The 21,323-nt window shown below is 39.6% G+C and overlaps 1 protein-coding gene across 1 annotated transcript; it reads right to left on the reverse strand.

Moving 5' to 3' along the window:
* Window positions 1-3,500: 3,500 nt before the first annotated feature.
* Window positions 3,501-20,654, reverse strand: LOC147853201 (PHD finger protein MALE STERILITY 1-like). The gene is made up of 13 exons (XM_087332844.1): window positions 20,631-20,654; window positions 12,607-13,021; window positions 12,093-12,348; window positions 11,523-11,933; window positions 10,789-11,450; window positions 10,576-10,641; window positions 10,106-10,350; window positions 5,689-5,795; window positions 5,533-5,614; window positions 4,507-4,608; window positions 4,305-4,417; window positions 3,893-4,203; window positions 3,501-3,610 (listed from the first exon to the last, which is right to left on the reverse strand). Exons 1-13 carry the CDS (start codon window positions 20,652-20,654, stop codon window positions 3,501-3,503), a joined length of 2,904 nt encoding a protein of 967 aa, XP_087188970.1.
* Window positions 20,655-21,323: the final 669 nt, after the last annotated feature.

Genomic DNA, 21,323 nt, shown 5'->3' on the forward strand with positions numbered 1-21,323 from the left:
CCCCAACACTTAATGATCTAGTGGTTGACGTTATAACATACACATTTACATCTAGACTCATGTACTCATGTATATGGTTATTACTCAAATACTTGTTCTATAAAGACACAATTAGGTCGTTTATGTCTCCCTCGACTGTGATTGACGAGGCCAACTATATTCCCTCAAGAGTACAATTTCCCATCTATATATATTCGTTCACCCTATCTATGTTCCACTCCATGCTTTGTTAGGGATGTGACATTCGCACAAAGACTATGTTTCCATGCTTCTAGTGAATTGAGCTAATAAATACCATGTAGTCCACGTATAAAGGACATTTATATGACTTTCTAATGGCCAAGGACATGTAGATCCTATGCTATGGACAATCCTTAACCAAAAGCCAAAAACACCCAATGTGTCTCTATTATGTGACCAACATGTATGAGATGTAATAATACATATTGTTCCAATTCATGGAGCTCGTCTTGACTGTGAACTTCTAACATGACCATGAGAAGTTTCTTCAAAACTTTAATTTTTGTCATCATTTCCTCACATATTGTGACAGGTACCTCTAGGCTACATTATATCAATTAACCTAGAGTTGCCCATTATAAAATATGAAACTATAATATAACATATATTTAATAAAGGTCAACACCCACATTGATCTGGTGGTGGTGATGCATTTGGGTTCACTCCATTTTGGTACTCATGCTCATGAACTTGGATTTGTGGTGACTTCGCTCTTTTTCATGGGCCCGTTCTCTTGTGTATTGGCCCTTGTGTGTTTGAGGCCTTTCATGGGCTCTCTTCAAGCGTTGACCCCCTTTGTTGGCTTGTCTTTGTGTGTTGGCAATTTTCATGGGCTCATCCTCACATGTTTGCAGCTTTTGTTGGCTCTATTTGTGGTTCTTTTTGTAAGGTTCAGTCACGTAAAACACTTTGCTCCTCTCCTTTCTCTCCTCAAACCCCAAAAAACCCAAAATACAAAACAAGAAAACTTGTTTTTTGTATTATCTTCCCTTTCTATAATGAAAGGGTAGGGCAAGCCAATAAGATAAAACCCTAAGCATCCCTCCCTTCTTTAATGCACTTCCCCAACCTATTTTATTGAGCTTCCAAAAATGAAATATCTCCTTTCGCTTTCTACTTGCACTTTTACTTTCTCCTTCATGGTAGCCAAGTCTTAATCGCGCCTTGGTTAATGTCATGGGTTTTAGTGAGTGTGTTACCACCACCAACATGAATTAACTAAAAAACATTGTTTAATTAAAGTAAGAATTACAGAAGTTTCATAAGTATCACTAACTCCCAAAATTGGGGTCTGCCCCTCGAGAAAAAATAGGCTCCTATGCTCCTATTAAATAGGAATCATTGAAATGTCAAACGTTCACTAATTGAAACGTTTGTACTTCCAAGGTTCTTTATTTATAACAATTTCTTTATTTTAGGTATACCTAACGAATGTAACACTCTATCACCAGGGGTGAGAGTTTCGACCACGAAACTAATGCATGGTGACAACATTTAGCCCCCCGTGTTAACTATGGTTTAGTGGCTCCATTAACCACTCGAAACTTGCTTTCCGTAGCACCTCCTCAATAACCCACGAAGCTTCCGCCAATGATCGCCCCTACCACTTGATCAGGTAGTGTCTTCTCCCTCTACGAACTTGTGTCTTTAATATGGCCTCTAGTTCATATGGCATGTTATTGGTTGCCTCACGACCCCATGTTTATCTGTATGAAAATGCTTTAAAAGTAGGCTGACATGAAAAACATTGTGGATTTTGGAGGTTGTAGATAGTTGTAATTTGTAGGAGACGTTGTTGATCAGTTTTGTTATCTTATATGGGCCATAGTAGCTGTGATTCAACTTCTGTGTGAGACCTTGAGAACGACCAATTAACCGCACTGACTAATACTAAGTCTCTTGGTAAAAACTCCACATGTTCACGTTAATCAGCTGAGACTTTGTCTTAGTCAAATGCACTTGTGTTACTTGCATTCTCTCCTTCCATTCTTCTAAAAACTTGACTACATCCAACTCTTCTACTTGTGTTTTGTTTGTAGTATGTAATAAGGCAATCGGCATGAGTACTTCTTTGCCCATTGATAGCTCGAATGGAGAGAAACCCATTGTTGACTAGATAGCTGCGTTGTAGCAGAACTCAAGTATGTCAAGATGCCCCACCCAATCTGCCTTGACGTAACAACGAATATAATCTTCGATGCCCTAATTAAGCCGCTCAGTTTGTTCATCAGTTTGAGGATGTGCCAATGTTGAGATACGGAGTTGCATGGCCAAAATCCACTTGTGAACCTAGGATCCCTATCAGACACGATGATTTCCGGTAATCCATGATACTTAAAAATATATTTGAAAAACAATTGAGCTATGTGATTGGTTGTCAAAGGCAGCTTTGCAGTTATGAAATGAGCTTGTTTTGAGAAGAAATCCACGACCACCATCAACGTATTGTATCCTTTGGAGGGAGGCAGATCAACAATGAAACCCATACTAATTACATCCCATGGGAGAGATGGAATTGGCATATGTTGGAGTAGACGGAAGGCTTTGCCTCGTCTTGCCTTCACTACTTGACAGACTTTGCATGAGCATACATAGTCACTAATTTCCTTCTCCATTTTAGGCCACACGAAGTACTTTTTTGGGTCCCTTAATGTTCGTTTTTGTCCTCCATGTGTCAATCGTGTACTTCACGTAGTATTTTGGCCTTCAGTTGTATATTATTAGGAATTACTACCTTATCTTCACTCCATAATAGCCCATCTTGCAGCCTGTATAATCCGTGAGCCGTTTGTCCACTTTCTACTTCGTCTATTAATTGTTGTACTACTGCATCATTTTCTTGAGCTTGCCGAAACTCTTCGATCCATCCTTGAACCGTGATGACGGACATGTGATGAATCTATGGCAGCCTACTCAATGCATCTGGTAGTGTGTGCAACTTCCCCTTCTTATGCACAATTTCTATATCAAACTCAACCAACATGTCTTGCCACCATATCTGTTTTGTTGATAGTCTTGGTTGTGATTGAAAGTATTGTAGGGGTATGTTATCAGTCACTACCTTTGTCAAATTATCCTACACATAATGTCTCCACTTCCATAGAGCATATACTACAACGAGCATTTCTTTCTCGTGGGTAGGCCATCTACTTTCTATTTTTGAAAACGTTTTTGACTCGTACACAATTGGATGACCATCCTGCATAAGGGCGGCCCTATACGCATAATCCGCCTCCTTCAACGGGTCAAAAGCATGTTGTTCTATTTCGGACCACTTAAACACATGTGAGCTTTTGATAAGATTTGTGAGAGGAGCGGCAATTGCACTAATTTTTTAATAAACTTCCTGACATACTGTACATAACCAATGAATTGTTGTACCTTGATTGCTTTGGTGGGTCATGGCCATTTCCGAACTACTTCCACCTTGGTGGGATTCATCTTTAGCCGACCCCTTCCTACTCGAAATCCGAGAAACTCTAGCTCTCCCACTGCAAATTTGCATTTCTCGAGTTTGGCATACAATTGATGCTACCGTAATCTCTATAGAACTTGGGTGACATGTTGCTTATGCTCTTCCAATGACTTGCTAAAAATCAACAGATTGTCAATATAAATAATAACAAATTTATCCAAATGATCACAAAATATATCATTCCCAAGTCTACGAAAGGTTCCTGGTGGTCCGGTTAAGCCAAAACTCATCACAAGCCATTCAAAACTTCCATATCTAGTTCTAAATGTCGTTTTCTCAATATCTTTTCTGGCTATTCAGATTTGGTGATATCCGATCGTAAATCAATGCGAGAGAAATATTGGGCTCCTTGTGACTGATCTAGTAGGTCAGGTATTAAAGGTAACGGATACTTACTTTTTATTGTAATCTTATTGAGTGAACTGTAATCCATATACATGTGTAGTGTGTCGTATTTCTTAGCAACGAAAATTACAGATGCACCATAGGGTGAGTTGCTTGGTCGGATAAATTCACATGTTTCCAACTCTTGCAATTGTCGTTTAACCTCTTCTAATTGAGCAACACTCATGTGATATGGTGCTTTGGCAGGTGGTATGCTCCCTGGCACAATCTGAATTTTGTGGTTGATCGCTCTTTGTGGTGGCAGCGCTTTAGGTAATTCCCATGTTAGCACGTCATCGAATTGTTCAATTATTTTTTGAAAACTGTCTTTGAACACCCAGTTGGACCTTACTTCTTGTCATTTGTGGCTTTGTGAGCAAGGCCATACAGAGTAAAAGTTGGCCGCACTTCCTCAAAGCTCTACCTGCCACCTTTGTTGTGCATAGCCTTGCTACCATGTATTTTGCTTTTGCCTTTGTGTTGTGGTTTGTATCCCCCTTGTGCTTTCTGTGCATGCTCACAATCACACCTACTTTTCTGTCCTCATTATCCAACAAAAGTTTATTCGTTTTTTTGCCAAATTGGTTAATGACAAATTTATCGATCCATTCCAGACCCAAAATTACCTCTAAGCCATCCATGTCGACTGCTAATAAGGGTGTTCGGCCCTTCCATTCCTCTGCTTCTATCAAGACATCAGCTACTAATGCACATGTATTTATGAACCCCTACACAAAGTTGATGGACATATTGATTAGTGGTTGTAGTTCCAATCCCCACCTCGAATGAGTTGGACAAGTAATATAGGACGTGGAGCATCATCGGCAAGCAATACCTCTTCCATGAGTGGAAGATGAATGAGTTGTCCCACGAGCGATTCCTCTTCCATTCGAGCTAATGGTTGCTGCCCAATTTCGATTACTAAACATACCTCCTTGATTGTTGTCGAATAGTCGAGAGCTTCCTTCAATGTCACCTATCCTTTAGACTGCGATCTTCATGGCTTCTTCACACGTCTACGGGTTCATCTTCTCTACCTCCATCGTAATGTGAGGCCTTAATCCAAATAGGAACCCATGAAGCTTGGTAATTTGATGGAGATGCGGTAGATGCAATGCCACTTGTTTGTACTTCTTTGCATATAAGGTAAGTTCCCCATTCCCCTGCTTTAACATCTTCCACTCATCCATGATGCGGAGGTGTTCATTTTGTGGGATGAAGTAATGGCGCAACTCTCGTGAATTCTGTCTAGGGTGTGAATTCGAACACACTTTCTCCGAACATGTACCAATGTTGTGTTGGCCCATCCAAAAAACTTATCGAGACCATTACCTACAAATCGGGTTCTACATGGCTTTGGACAAGAAATAGTTCGGTTTCTCTTATCCACCTTGTGAGTATTACAGAATTCCTCTCCCCTGAGTACATTCGAGGTTTGAGAGGCTTGAATGACCCCCAATTGTTGCGATGGTCACTCGTGTTGTCCAATTCCAACCTCTGTACCAACTCCTCTAATCTCCCCGGCCGACATTCTACGCCCATCCTTCCTTGTGTCTCCACCGTTTGCATAACCAATCCTTCTTCTTCTCTCGGCCATCTCTAATCTTCTAAGTGGGTCCTCCCATTCTCCGCTTCCCTGCCATCTTCCTCACCTTTGTCTTGTGCGGTCTCCCCCAATAGGGATCCTCCTCCATCCCCAAGCTCATCCAAGTTGAATCCTTTTTGTCGCCTTCTCTGTGCCATCAATTAAGATTATAGCAAAAAAAAGAAAAAGATCTTTGACTTTGTGATTACCTTGACCTTCTCACAGCAATTGACTATTGCTTGTTCCACTGTATTGGTTTTTTTTGAACGCTTTGCCCTTAGATCTTACAACGCTCTCATACCAAGTGTTACCATCACCAACATAAATTAACTAAAAGACATCTTTCAATTAAAATAAGAATTACAGAAATTCCATAAATATCACTAACTCCCAAATTTGGGGTCTGCCCCTCGAGGAAAATAGGCTCCTATTAAATAGGAATCATTGGAATGTCAAACGTTCACTAATTGAATCGTTTGTACTTCCACGGTTCTTTATTTATAACAGTTTCTTTTTTTTAGGTATACCTAGCGGATGTAATAGAGTGCATGGACTCCAATTTGTTGTTGTTTCTCTTCTAATTCTATTGTTTACACAATGCATATATGCCATCACAATACTAAGTTACCCAAAGGAAGAAAATTATGCAAGTCCAACAAGTGGAAGAGTTGCAAAAGTTGCCTACTAGACTAGACCATTAGCTCTACTAGTTCCTAGATCTTTCATTGGCATGTCGCCATCCCACCATGTATCCTTAAAGGAAAATTTGATGGTTGATGAACCAACGATCATTGTCACTCTAAAAATGCAAACTTACTATTTTATGGAACCTTTACTTCCTATCGTAGCTAATGTAGTATTATTTGGTTATATTATTACCTTTTAGTCATGTTCATACTTGCCAAATGGCCAAAAAGCTTTTGGACTCACCAAAACGTCAAATAATTACACTATGCCTTGTTTCCGATAAAAAAATGATGGAGATACAAGAATGTAACACTTAGAGAGGAGTAACGAGTGCTTCACACTTTAATTAGTTGTCAATGTATATCAATAAGAGAGTATAAATTAAGAATGGAGATATATAAATAACATTGAACAAATTAACATTAATCAATCTTTAGAACCAATCACTCTTTTTATAAAGCTCCTATAGGAACAATGGAGTACCATTGGCAAGTGTCCATTGTATGCCACATGTTGTTTGAAGTCACACCTAGCCTTCTTTTAGAGTCATAATTTATACACCTTCACATTTAACTACATTACATAGTTATGCTTTGTAGGTGTTTCCACAGTCGCAAACTAGGATCATACATCATGATTAGATGTGTAGTCATTGCCTTCTTAGATCCAATTAATCATTAATTTTGAAACCTCAACATTAATATTGTATCAATCACATCTAATTGAATGATGTGAAATTTCCAATCCAAGTCCTCTAATATTTTAGGTCATGGTAATGTGGTCGTGTGAACAGTAGATGGATTATGCACTATGTGAACCATAATCAACTATGGCTTCAACATCCACACCGATGTATATTTGGATAAGATTTCATCTATAATTGGGACTAACAACTTAACATAGGAGAAGAGGTTCCTAATGATGTGGCAAGTGTAAATATTCTATTATTTTATTGTGGTTCACATACGATCATGTACATGGACCTAGCCGATAGTTATATAAACCCAAATTTCTCAAGGGGATGTGGTCAAGTCAATATTGGATTCATTTAAGCACAATCGTTGACGAATGTGAGTGTCATAACCATGGAGAGGGAGTTGTACTTTAAAATAAGGCACAACTCATTTATTAGAGACTACTATCATCACTAGTGTGAGCTTGATATTATGAATAGCTTATGATGTCCACGTTGTAATGTAGAACTAAGTAGCAAAGTTGCATATGTATATGTATATACATACATATATTTAAGGAACCACACCAAGGTTTGCCCTAAGTAAGTATGTACCATGTTTATCTTGATGAAATGTGGTGAAGACATAACATGCCAACAAAGTTTACAAATGAGGCAATTGTAATATATATATATATATAGCCTGGGATAGTGTTTCCTAAAGCATGAACATAATTCTAGGAAGATTGTTTCATGGGCCCCGCTGGGTTTTGTGATAAATCAAAAACATTATTTTCAATGCTTTCATGTCCCTCAAAAACGGTAGAGTACATGACTATGTAGCGCTTACTGTGGACACTTTTGGGATGCAAAAAATGTGGAAGGTTCCTATGGCCTCCTCCCTTGGAAAAAGGGAGGTTGAAATTTTGTGATCAATAAAATAAGAAACACACACACGTTGAGAAACAAAAACCTAGTTATAAACATGGTGGGATGTTATGTTATGTTTTGTTGTTGTTTTTTTTTCGAACATAATCAGTTAAACTTTGCTTATGTTTGTTGGGGTTGTGGTTGGCCCCTTTGACTTGGAATGTTATATGATGGGTATTTAAAAGCAGCGAAAAACCAGAGCTAATACCATCTAGTAAGAAAGAGGAGGGAGGGGCGAGGAAATGTTAGGTGAGCGAGTGGCAACAATATCCAATGAAAATTTAACCCAAGGGAGAAGGGATGGTGCCATGTATATATTCATTCACACACACAATATCTATCTATCTATCTCTCTCTCTCTCTCTCTCTATATATATATATATATATATATATACATATGTATGTGTGTGTGTGTGTGTGTATGTAAATATATCACCATCTATGGTAGCTTTACAAATGTGTGTGTATGAAAGAGTATAATATTAGATATTAGTATGGGAAGTAATATGTAGGTAGAGAGAAGGCCCTCCTTTTCCTTTCTCTTACTCAGCTCTCACTCACCCCACAAACACAAACATATATATATATATGTATGTATGTATGTATATATATACATATACACACACATATGTATATATATGTATAGAGATGGATACATGCATGAGAAAACGGTGGGACTATAGGCCTAGCAAAATGAAGCCTTTGGGGATGGTTGTAAGAAATGTGTGAGTGAAGAGTATGTAGGGGGAGGGGGGGCAGACAAGCATGAATTATTAGAAAATGGGGGAGAAAGGAATAGAATATAGGGAGCGAGTTGGACAAGGTGCCTTCATGCATGGGGCACCCGCAAGCATGGATCAGACAGAAGAAGACAGCGACCTACAATACTTACTTACTCCCTTCCAAAAGACACCAAAACCAAGTTGAAAATTCATTTACTTTGAACACGGGATTTTAATTATTATTTTTTAAAACGGAAAGGAAGAAAGAAATAATTGGATCCACTTATCAACACACACGTTTTTTTTAATCCAAACCCCCCCCCCCCCCACAACCCCCCTTCTTAAGTGGGATCATTACATTGCTTAATTGTTTGGAAAGGAAGGGATCATATCATCCAAGGAGATATAATATATATATATATATTGAACGGATCATCCAGAGGAAGGAGGTAGTTTCAAATGATCTTATTTCTCTCAATTTATTATGATACAACACTAGGGTTCCATCCATTTTCATACCATACATGCACATCTATATTTATATATGAATACGTGTGTGTGTGTGTGTGGGGGGGGGGGGGGGGTTGTTTGTTTGGTTGGGTGGGTGGGTTGGTTGATGGAGTGATGATGAAACAATTTATATATACAGCTAGAAGTCCTGATCCCGTCCATTTGTGTATATATATATATATATATGTATATATGTATAATATAAGGAGGAGGAATTGACTGGACTTGACTACTAGCGATTGAAAGTGATTTAGGTTCATGGCGTTGAACAACAAGGATAAGTAAATGAAGAATTGTTGTGGGTATGGCGCAGGTCATGGTGGATATACTACATATAAACCCACTGCATATAGGCGCATGCATGGATGGATGGATGGACTACATCTACATACATGCATGCATGCATCCATACATACTAGAGTATATAGAATCTAGAATAGTATAGTACATATTGGTATGTAGTATTATTATAGGCAGCTGTGTGTAATGTTGGTTCTGTATCATGTAGAGTTTCTCCCCGGCTGAGGAGTGTGTGTGTGTACATACGGATGGATGGATGAGCGATCTGCTTGACATTGTTAGTTAATTAGCTCATAATTTGTTGTAGTAGTAGTAGTAGTAGTAGTAGGACGTAGTAAATGAAGCAGCATGCAATATGTATGTATGTATACATACATAAACGGATCGTGAGTGTCATTTGGTATGTTATCATGATCTCCTGATGAGTCAGTCTCCTCTCCCCCACCCCCCCTCCCTTTTCTATTGTAGTTTACTAGTACATACATAAGTTTGGGTTTTTTGTGAAGGTTTTGCTAAGTTCAAAAGCCTCAGAAAAAGAACAGAATAAAACAAAGTTTTGCTGGCTAGAAAAATCAAATCCCCACAAAATGAAGGAGGAGGAGGTGTGGCTAGGGGGTTGGTTACACCCTATGCAGCATGCCTAGGACGGCGGATGGGGGAAGCTGATGTTGTTGAGCTATATGATTGCAAGTGGTGGTGGTGGTGGTGGAGGTGGCCGAAGAGGAGTGGCACACGGTACAGAGGAAGTAGTGCGGGTCGGGATGGGGACCGGGCCAGCTGGCCTCATACCGGAGCCCGGCGACCGAAGCGTCCAGAACCCCGCTCCCGTAGACCACGACGTGTGCCCCCGACTCGATGTTCCCGAAGAGCAAGTCCTCGTCCTCCACCGCCTCGAGCGGCCCGATGCCCTCCAGCCGGAACTCGCTCATGACACAGTAGGTGTCCCGGAAGGCGCGCTCCGCCTCCCTCTTCAGCTCCCCCACTGTGGCGTGAGGCGGGAGCACCACCAGCTCCGCCATATCCACTGATGATGATGATGATGATGATGAGATTTGTACCATGTCTTCGGCCTGCACTCCCGTCCATGGAGCGCCTGGATCTCTCTTCTTCTTCGAATCGCTACCACCGCTGCAATGGCTCCTCTCCAAGCTCGCCTTTGAGCCTGCCAACGTGCCTCCTCCTCCTCCCTGCACCACCGCCATTGAACCTACTACGCTCATATTATTCCCTGCACCTTGCGTTTGCGTTTGCGTTTGGGAGCTCGACATAGCTGTAGCAGTGCTGCTGCTGCTGCTGCTCCCGCTCCCGCTGCTGTTCAATAGCATGTCCAATACATCCTCCAACAGACCCCCTTCTTGCAGCATGTAATTCTCCACGTTCTGTATCGCAATGTCTGTGCTACTCTTCACAGCTCCAGCTAATTCTTGTTTTGGACAATTATTATTATGATGATGATGATGATGATGAGGATGATCCGTCACGGATGAAGTTTGCCGAAAACTGACCGATTCGCTATCCAGCGAGTTCTGCTGGATAATCTGAAGGCTACACATAATCCTCAGCATCTCGTCGTCATCCATGCCCCACTCTGTGTTGGCTGCGCATTTTCTGGTCACTTCTCCTCTGTAATCTTTGATGAACTGTTTCGTATCCAAGATGATTCTTGTCGCCGTTGGAATGGCTAAAAGGACACTCTTCAGACTTCTCCTTGCAGGTTTATAGCTCTCCAGCACGTTCCTGTATAGGTACAGAATATCTCTGAGAACCTCAGCTCGGCCTACCTCGCAAATGTTGTCACTAATTAGGGAGCCTTTCGTCAAGGAATCGGGGAGCTGGACTATCCCCGAGTTCACGTCTTCCAGGCTGTACTCCAGAACTTTGGTGATGGGATTCACTGCTCTGCGAACCACATGATTCCCGACCACACGATTTCCTAGTGATTTGAGAACAAAATCAAGAAGACCAGTGTCCCCGATGTAGATCCTAGCCGCATCTCTCACGTCTTGCCGTGGCATCCACTTCTTTTCACAATTCTTCAGAGCTTCCACAATCACCTGAGTAGCAAGCTCCAGGCGTTTTAGGGACCATCGGCAAGGCATGTCATGGGGGCCATTAGTAAAGCTGTGAGTCTGGAGAATGTTGCTGTTACTGTTGCTCCTGCTACTTGCCTGATGATTGCTATGCTGATGGTGATGGTGATGGTGATGGTGATGATGATGATGGCGATGATCTTGCTGGTCTCTTATCGTGAAGCTTACCTTAGGAAAGTTTTTATTGGAACTTCCTGCGGCTGTAGTACTAGTGTTACATGTTGCTATAGGATGCAATGGCAACCTTACCTTCAGCTCGATCATGTACCGGATAAGGTCCCCAACTGTATGAAGAGCATGGCCACTGATTCGTTGATATGTGGAGGCAATGGAGATGACATCTTGATCTATGCCTTCGAAGTGTTGGACCATCACGTTTAGAGGCATTCCACGGATAGCTTCTATGGCTTTCGCATACATCTGCTGTGTGATGCCGAAGCTTCCATTGCCAAACTTGTATCCCCATCGACCAAACCACGACTCACCATACGCCACACAGTGTAGGAGTCGGAATTCAAGCGATCTCTTCTTTGCGATATCCTCCACGCTCACTTTCCTGCAAACATAACCTTCATCATGAGGCCACATGTACTGAACTCAAACCGATCAATTTCTGCAAACAAATGGTGGACTTACGCTACAAATGACGAAGTAAGCTATTCAAGAAATATGTCGCGATTGTTTTTTTCTCTAATTATAACTATTTTAATTTCACCTTGCTCGTAACATTGCGCAGATGCGATCCCATAAATCGACAATTTCTCTTCCAGAGACGTAGCGAGATCCTTTCTCTCTGCCGTTCACGCAGAGAAGGTGTCCAAAGCCATTGCAGTGCAGAACCCCATGAAGGAGATGGTTTGGCAAGTCAAGAATGTTGTGAAGTATATTTCCCTGCAGAGGTTCAGCGTTAAGCTCTGGTGATGGAATGATGAAATGGTAACACCTCTTGGAAACAAGATGATGGCTCCATCCTGCACAACATTATAAATTTCAACCTTTTCCATTAGCTTTACTAACGATCACATTCCTGAGACATTTCTTGGCTATTCAGTTACCATAACTAGTTCTGACGACAGGGAAAAGAGGCGTACAGCTAGAGAAAGCAAGCATATTTCTCACTGCACAAGTCAAAACCTAAAGGTAAAACCCTAACCCTTGCGGCACTAATATGAATTATTACTACAACCTCAACGATTCAGAAGAAGTATGAATTATGCATTCTGATATACCTATACAGCGGCAGTAGTCACAGTAAGGCAGACGAGGGGTGAACTGTATGTCTTCTTCTACAATAAGGAGAGGAACAAGAGCACTTTGTGTTTCTTCTTGCAGAGAAATGCTCCAAACTATGGCGCCACTGCGACCTTCGTTCACTACATCATTATACAACAATTCGGATCGCTCTGCTACAGTCTGCAGAAAAGCTTTAATGTTGTCACGAAAGGCACCATCGTAATCACAAGGGCATCCTGGATCGCCAAAGGTATTGAACCTAAACAAGCGATCGTTGCTGTGTCGAGGACGTTTTCGAGAATTACTAGAATTGGTGGTGGTGTTCGGACCAGAGGGAATACTATTTGGTTCCACGATAGTTGTAACAGCCTTACAGAACATCTTTCTTAACCAGAAGGATGGAAACTCCACCTGTGGAAAAAATATCAGAATAAAATACAGAAAAAGAGCGCACAGACACAGACGAAGGAGAAGACGATAGTGATGATGATAAAGATGAAGATGAAGATGAAGATGAAGATGAAGAAGATGATGATGATGATGAAGAAGAAGATGATGATGATGAAGATCAATGGAAATGGCGATGGATAGTACAATAAGATTGAAGGAAGATCAGTTCTGGATCTCGGTAGCCATAGCTGGCGAGAATTCCTGTAAATTCATGGCAGAGGAGCTCCACCAAAGAGAGACAGAGAGAGAGAGAGAGAAAGAGAGAGAATCAATGGCGCCAATGAGCTGCTTCTTCTTCTTCTTCTTCTTCTTCTTTTATTTTTGTCGTTGTCATTTTTTTATTTCAATTTTATTTTACGATTGTGTGCGTGTGTTGTCTGGATAAAAAAATTATGAAATAAAAAAGGAATTAGGTGTGTGGTGTGTCATTTAATAAAATAAAAACAATTAAAATATATATAGATATACAAAAAATAATCGCCCCGGGTTTACGTAGATGATGGAATGCATACAACATGCCATACATATGACATGGCATGTATGTATTGTATCTGTATGTATGTATGTATGTATGTATGTATGTATGCATGTGCATATTTACATATGTATGTGTGCATGTGTGTATCTATGTATGTATGTGTGTATGTATGCAAGCATGTGTGAATGTATGTCATGTGTGTGTGTGTGTGTACGTCATGTGTGTATGTATGTATGTATGGCCATTTTGTTTTTTCATTTGGCTTCTCACAATGAAAGAAAACATCTCTACATCTTGTATTTGTGCTACCCTTCGTTAATATCTGCTTGGTGCTAGAGTTTTTCCATTCTCGGGAGTCTGGCTATGCAATCCCGAACTTGGGTTTTGTAGCCTCCCTAGAAATCATGAAAGAGAGGGACAATGTCACGTTGGGGTAATAGATAAGTGCGCACACTTTCTAAGCATGAATACATGTCAAGCAGCCAAACTCTGACATATTGCACTTATTGCCCACGCAATGATGCGAAATAAACTTGCTTTATAATAACATTCTACCCGGGCCAAATCTTGATTCTATATACACATGGAAACTAGAGATGAGTGACGATTCGATTCTCTTGACAGTTCTTAATCATGTGAACTCAAAGTTCAAAGTTCTGTTGTTGTGAGCTAGCTTTCTACCTTCAGACTTTCTTAGACCACTTGATGTTTCCTATAACATGATTTGGCCTATTGACATATTGTTATGGGCATAACAATAGGCACCCATTCTAAAAGCTAAATTTAATGGTTTAAGGTTGAGATAAATGGGAAACCTATTCTCAGTTATTGTTGGACTTGGGGCAAACCGATAAAGACTTGTTACATGTTGTAGTTAAGTTGAGCTATATAAAGGGAACTAGGTACTACCTTATAGAGACTACTCACAAGTCAAAAGCTCTCAGTTGTTAGATCCAATTTCATCTTGACTCTAAGGTAATTAAGCACCATTTAACCGTTCATTTCCTTAATCACTTCATTAATTGACTTTCATTGATATTCATTTGTGATACCTATCTTTTGGTTATATATATTGCTAATAAACACTTCCTTGTTTTTCTAGAGTACCAATATTTGTTAGCATCATCACATGGAAATCGGCAACGAGGCTAAATGATAGTAGTTTAATGTCATAATAATAAATTCTCAATACTAGTAAATTCATAGAATTATTGTTTGTGTGAAGTTTGTGGAGGGTTTTGTGACCTCCATTTTATGGGTGTAGTTTCAATCTATTTGATTCAAAATAACATTGTTACCCTTCATGAATGTCAAAGCATGTTCTCAATCTCGTGACCATGCACATGAGAATTAGAAGAATTAATAGTTCTTGATCTCGTCATAATAATATTTGCATATCAGCATTTCAATACAAATACAAGATTTCTTGATGGGCACAATGCTAAACATATGAAGTCGCAGTTTGAGACAAAAATCCTCAACTCATTTATGGATTTGACTATGTACTTTCTTAGCGTTGAGCACGTATTGTTTCTAAATAGAATCACCTATGTTGGTGTCAAATTCTTCGGTCACACTTATACTCGAGATAAGATGTTCTGTAGCATCCTTTTGTTCTTATAGTACCCTATACAACTCAAATCATTGCAATTCATTATTTACACAATTTACCAGGAGACGCTCAATAATTGGACGAATTAATATAGTTTGAAATCACAAATAAATATATTTGTAGATATTTAAAAAATGGGTGAACCCCTCCATTGTCATTACAAATTTTAGAAAACATGAATAAAAGAACAATTTAGGAACATGTTTCCATAAGGTTCTCATATAAAGACAAGAATTTAAGAAAGTTAATCTAAATTGAATGATAATAATAATCACACATGTATAATTGTGTTTGCATTTATTTAGTTAAAGAGAAGCTTAAACTAAATCAATAATTTTTATTGAATATTAAGCTATAGATATCACTTCATAAACAAGGGAAGATATCATATATAAATTATTCAAAGTTTATTTGAATATTTGTTTTCATTTTGATATTTCTAATACTTTGTAGTAAACTCTAAGATTTATGGTTCATGAGTAACCTTGCCATATCGGAGAGCATTTTTAAGTCAATTCTTTTGGGCTACAACATATGGGGTTGATTTGAGTTGGCTAACTTCACTTTGCTTGATGGATATTTAAGGCTGAAAAGAGATATGTGCCCATACACAGAGTGCACAATCAGTTGTTCAAAAACAAAATCGTTAGATAAACACAGAGGTAGAGAGAGGGAGAGACAAAGTGAGCAGACAACAAAACTTTCTATTAGAAAAATGACTTTGTACATACAACTGTGCTCATAGAGCACTTTATATACAAATATTTGACATAGGCTAACTGAATGCTCACAATTGAGTGTCTAACACTAACTCCCACAAATATTCCTATTACTATTGGCCCTAACGGCCTATCAACTCCCCACTGATCCAGCCTAGCCTATCGGTCTCTGTCCAATCCGGCCCATATTGAGCTTGTCACTCAATACTCCCCCTCAAGCTCAACTTGAGATCGGTTCCTCATGTCAGCATCCGCCGGTTCTCACACCCGACATCTCCTGGCTTCTTCACTCAGCTCCTCGTTTGGTCCGGTCCCGCGTTCCTCGACCCCTCCATGTCACATTCTCGACTCGAACCTCTAACCTATAATACACCCAGTACATAATGTTAGATAAACCATATGAAAACCCTTAAGTTACATGTGAACTTGTATATGGTTTAATATTGCATAGTTTAGCATATAGTAGTATATTCTAGAAATATTCTATGGTATATTCTAGACGGGCATATTCTAGAGATATTTCTCAGGTATATTCTAGAGATGTTTTTCAGGTATATTCTAAATATATTCAATCTTAGAACTTTTATAAATATGTGTGTTCCCCTAGATTACAATCAAGGTTAACAACACTAGTTACAGAGTCTTTCAATTAATCAACTCATCCTTTTGATTATCTTCTAGTCTCTTGTGCATATTATCTATCCATGACATTCTAATCCAATGCTTCTCAACTCGTCTGGTTTCGGGTTTCTCGACCCCTACGGTTGGCTCATATGCTCCTCATGCCCTTGTTAGATCTCTTGTTGTTGCGGTATTGGCCCCCCTCGACCCATCGGCTCCTCCGTATCGGTGCCTGCTTCAATTACCTCCTTGTTCGCCTGGTTCAAACGGTTGTTGAAAGATCTGCAGGTGGAGGTTGTTGACCCGACAACGATCTATTGCGAAGAATCCCGTCTTCCACGCTCACACCAAGCACATAGAAGTGCATTATCACTTTGTGTGCGAGCAAGTTCTCAATGGTGAAGTTGAACCCCGATATGTTCAGATTGATCGGAAGGTGGCCAACATGTTTAAAAAGTTACTAGGACTAGAAAAGTTACGATGCTTCTCAGAAAGGCTTGACCTGCAACATCTCGATGTGCCACACTTGAGGGGGAGCACTGACTATTGTCCGACCTTTCGGTCAGAACCTAAATCAACCATCCAATGCTGACATTGTTTTGTGACTCTCAAAGTGAAATTCACCTCATATGGAATCCAATATATCATGCTAAGACAAAGAATATTGAGGTGAGGTACCACCATATTCGAGAGCTCATCACCGATAAGAAGCTTGACTTCTTAAAAGTGGATACTGAGGTGAACATCGCCGACAGCCTGATGAAGCCATTCCTAGATCAACACTTTGGCACACTAAGAGGATTTATGGGAGTACAGAAAGCGAGTGAGCGAAGAGGAGCCGAACGAAAAGAATCAGAAGGTAAGTCAAAGATTGGCCCGACCAGACGAGCTGAAACGGCAAAGTCGAAGGAGTTGGGTAGTTGAAAGGCTACAAATGCAGCTGAGTGCGAAGCGACCGAAAGAACGAAAGGTGATTGAAGGACAAAATGGAGCCGAAAATCGATCGTAGAACCTTTGAGGAGCACATGGTCTAGCATATTCGAGGAGTCGACGGTCTAGAGGCTGAAAACCGATTCAGACACCAGTTTATTCGGACATAGGCCGACTCAGATAAAGACTGACTACGCCTCTATTGATTCAGCTACCAACCGACGGGCTTGTAACATGCATAACATAGTTTAAATTTGATTTAATGTAATTTAAGTTTACTGGGGAGATAACCCCATTACATTGTATGTAAAATAGAGTAGTCCTTCTACAGGGGAGTTTGTTGGCATAAAAGGCCGACTCTGCCCAAACTTGTATATCTAGTGTGAACAAAGTTAACCTAACTATTTAAGTAGGTAATTATTCTTGAAAAGAGGGTTCAATGGTGAATGTAAAAATCTCTTTTGAGCTAAACATCTCTCTTACTCTATGTGTAACTGTCTGTTCTTTTTGTTCTCCTCTGTAACAGTACACGAGTATCCTTGTTTCTAGATATCTATGTTGTCTTGCTTGATTACACATAGGTCCTCAACAAGTTGTAGAAACGTCAACATTCAACAGGCCAACTGAGCCGTACATATTCGGCCTCGATCGTTGATGTGGTCGTGCACTCTTGAAATTGCTCTAGTGTCAAATCTGAACAAGTAGCCAATGGTCGACTTGTTGAGAAGTAAGCTCAACAAAGGTATGTGATGCTTATTGAGAAATAAGCTATATTAGCTAATTAGCTACTAGTGGACATAAAGGTGAAACAGTTATTTAGCTATGCACAACTATTTAGCTACTGACAACTATTTAGCTACAGATAACTAATTAGCTACTGGAAGCTAATTAGCTGCATATATAAGTCACTTATAACTTAGGTAAAAAGAAAAAGTAAGAAAGTGAGTGAGAGTAGAGAGTAGAGAAGAAGAACAAAAAACAGAAAACTAACGAGAGCGAGTTGAGCTTTGCGTGTAATGAAGTAGAAGTTTTTGGATTGTGCAAAGGTAAGTCTCCTTCTCCTTTCCCTTTCTGTCCTGAGCACTAAATGATCCAGCACATCACGATCCGCTGTGCACACAGAAGAGCGGTAGCGCCTTTGTAACATGGTATTAGAGCTGAGTTGCTCATAAAGAAGATCAGAACAATAAAGATTTGAGAAAGGTTGTTTCTCTATATGCTAATCTGAATCAGAGAGTTGTCTGTGAAGTTAATCATAGCAAAAGCCCTAATTGAAAGAGAGAATGGCTGCTAAGAATGGAAGCCAAATAGTCACAGAAAAGCTGGATAAAAACAATTTCCCGGCATGGAAATTCAGAATGACAAATTTCCTGATGGGAAAAGGATATTGGGATTACATTGAAGGAGACCTAGAAGAGGCTCCAAAGATCCCTGAAGAAAATGCAATTGCTGCACAGATCAAAGCATTTAAGGAATGGAATCAAGGGGCAAGGAAAGTATTGCATTGGCTCTCACTTAGCATCTCAGATTCGATGCTTGGACACATACAGGATGCTATGCTTCCAAAAGAAGCTTGGGACAGTTTGGTAAAACTATTTGTAGTGAACACAAAGGCTAGAAAGCTTCAGTTAAAGACTGAGCTAAATACCTTGGAAAAAGGTAAGATGTTAGTGAATGAGTATGCTCTGAAAATAAAGAGCATATGTGAATCACTTGCTTCTATCAATGTGAAGGTAGAAGATGATGATAAGGTGGAAATATGCTTAAGAGGCTTAGGACCTCAATATAAAAGCTTCAAAATATCTATTCTCACAAGGGATAGCATCCCAAGTTTTCCAGATCTGATTTCAATACTTGTAGTGGAAGAAAGAAATTAGATGGATGATGTAAACAAAGGAAACTCTGAAACTGAGGGGCAAGCCCTCTACAATTGTGCTGGAAGAGGCCGAGGAAGAGGCCATGGAAGATTTGGTTCAGCTAGAACCAACAATAACAATCAAGGAAGAGGACAACAAGCTACAAGTGGAAGAAACGACATTAGAGGCAGGGGGAGCAATTGAGGAAGAGGTAAGCAAACTTATTTGAATGATGATGACTGTTGGTATTGTGGAAAACTAGGCCATACACAGGCTGAATGTTATAAAAAGCAAAATGATGAAAAAAGAGGGAAGAGACAGCAAAATAATTTTGCCTCAACTAGTGAAGACTGTGATAAAGATGGTGCATTTGTGGTGCAACATGAAACAACAGCAATGGCTGAATGTTCACAGAGATGTAATGAAGGCTTTATGTGGAATAGATTCTGGGGCATCTAATCATATGACAGGACATGCAAATTGGTTTCAAAGTCTAAGAGAACCAGAGATTCCTGGTTATGTACAAATAGGTGATAATACTACTCACCAAATAGAGCATGTTGGAGATATCCCACTGTGGGAAGAAAAAGGAAAAACGAAGTATATGTTGAATGTGATGCATGTTCCAAACCTTGCAAAAAATCTGATTTTTGTTGGATAGATAATGAGTGGAGCAAGGAATGCAAGTTAAGTTTAAGCAAAGTGGAAGCTTTATAGAGAAACAGGGAAAGCTTATTGCAAAAGGAAAACGAGAAGGAATGATGTTTGTGTTAGATGTGGATATGCCTAAAAAGATTACAGCCATGTTTGCAGAAGGAATGAGTGTAATCTCATATGTGAAGATGTGGCATAAAAGAATCGGTCACATAAGCATGCAAACATTGAAAAATATGTTGAGGAAAAATGCAGTGGCTGGATTGCCTAAGTTAAAAGATTGTGAGATGAGCAAAATATGTGAAGCATGTCAATATGGAAAGCAAAACAGGTTGCCTTTCCCTTATGAAAGACATGTAAGCAAAAATTTGTTGGATTTGGTACATACAAATGTATGGGGACCAACAAAAAATGCATCAATTAGTGGATGTAAGTTTTATGTAACATTTATTGATGATTGCTCAAGGAAAACATGGGTTTACTTCATGAAGGAAAAAAACGAATTTGATTGCTTTCGTAAGTTTAAATGCATGGTAGAAAAGCAGGCTAGAACTAGAATAAAATGCCTAAGATCTGATGGAGGAGGAGAATACTTCTCAAATGAATTTTCTGATTTTCTGTGCAATTAAGGAATAAGCAGACAGTTTATATGTGGATATACTCCACAACAAAATGGAGTTGCTGAGAGAAAAAACAGAACCTTAGTGAACCTAGCAAGAGCCATGATGACTGAAAAGAATATGCCATTGTATTACTGGGCAGAAGTTGTAAACACAACGAACTTTATTCTAAATAGATGTATAACATTTGGAGTACATGAAGTAACTCCTAAAGAATGTTTCTATGGAAGGAAACCTAGTTTAGGACACTTAAAAGTGTTTGGATGCCTTGCCTATGTTCATGTACCTGCTGAAGTAAGAAGTAAGCTTGATCCAAAAGCTGAAAAATGTGTTTTTGTTGGATATTCAGAGGAGCAAAAAGGGTATAGATGCTATAACCCTTTGACAAAAAAAATTGTGGTAAGTCGGGATGTAATATTTGATGAGTTGGGCAGCTGGTACAACCCAAAACAAAATGTAGAAACTGATGAAGACAATGAAAATGAAGATAGGGATAAATCTGAAAATGTAAGATAGATAGATGGATAGATAGATAATCATGATTAATTCGAATTGCATGACCCAAATTCCCCCATTCAGGGTGAAGAATCCGACCCAAGTAAGGCTAAGCATAAGAAAAGAACAGTTTGATGGTAAGATAAGTGCCCAATGTTGGACAACAAAGTTCAACATCGATAGCATGTACTAGACCATCTGGAAGCTCAGGTAGTAAATCTGAATCTAATGCATGGAGTGGAAAAAATGCAAGGAACAAAAAATATGATGATAGAAAG

The sequence above is a fragment of the Azolla caroliniana genome, unplaced genomic scaffold (genome assembly GCF_043228905.1).
Source record: "Azolla caroliniana isolate FFs.n. ecotype wild unplaced genomic scaffold, voAzoCaro1.0.p SCAF_17, whole genome shotgun sequence".
Taxonomy (NCBI): domain Eukaryota; kingdom Viridiplantae; phylum Streptophyta; class Polypodiopsida; order Salviniales; family Salviniaceae; genus Azolla; species Azolla caroliniana.

Bases quoted from the DNA above. Each gene is read 5' to 3' on its own strand.
- LOC147853201 (XM_087332844.1), bottom strand. From the start codon at position 20,654: ATGGCTCTTGCTAGGTTCACTAAG. The intron at 5,615-5,688 runs GTGAGAAGGTCA...TTGATGGCACAG, and splicing joins ACAAGCAATAGTCAATTGCT to AGAAGGCGACAAAAAGGATT. The intron at 4,204-4,304 runs GTAGAGCTTTGA...GTTCAAAGACAG, and splicing joins ATGCACAACAAAGGTGGCAG to TTTTCAAAAAATAATTGAAC.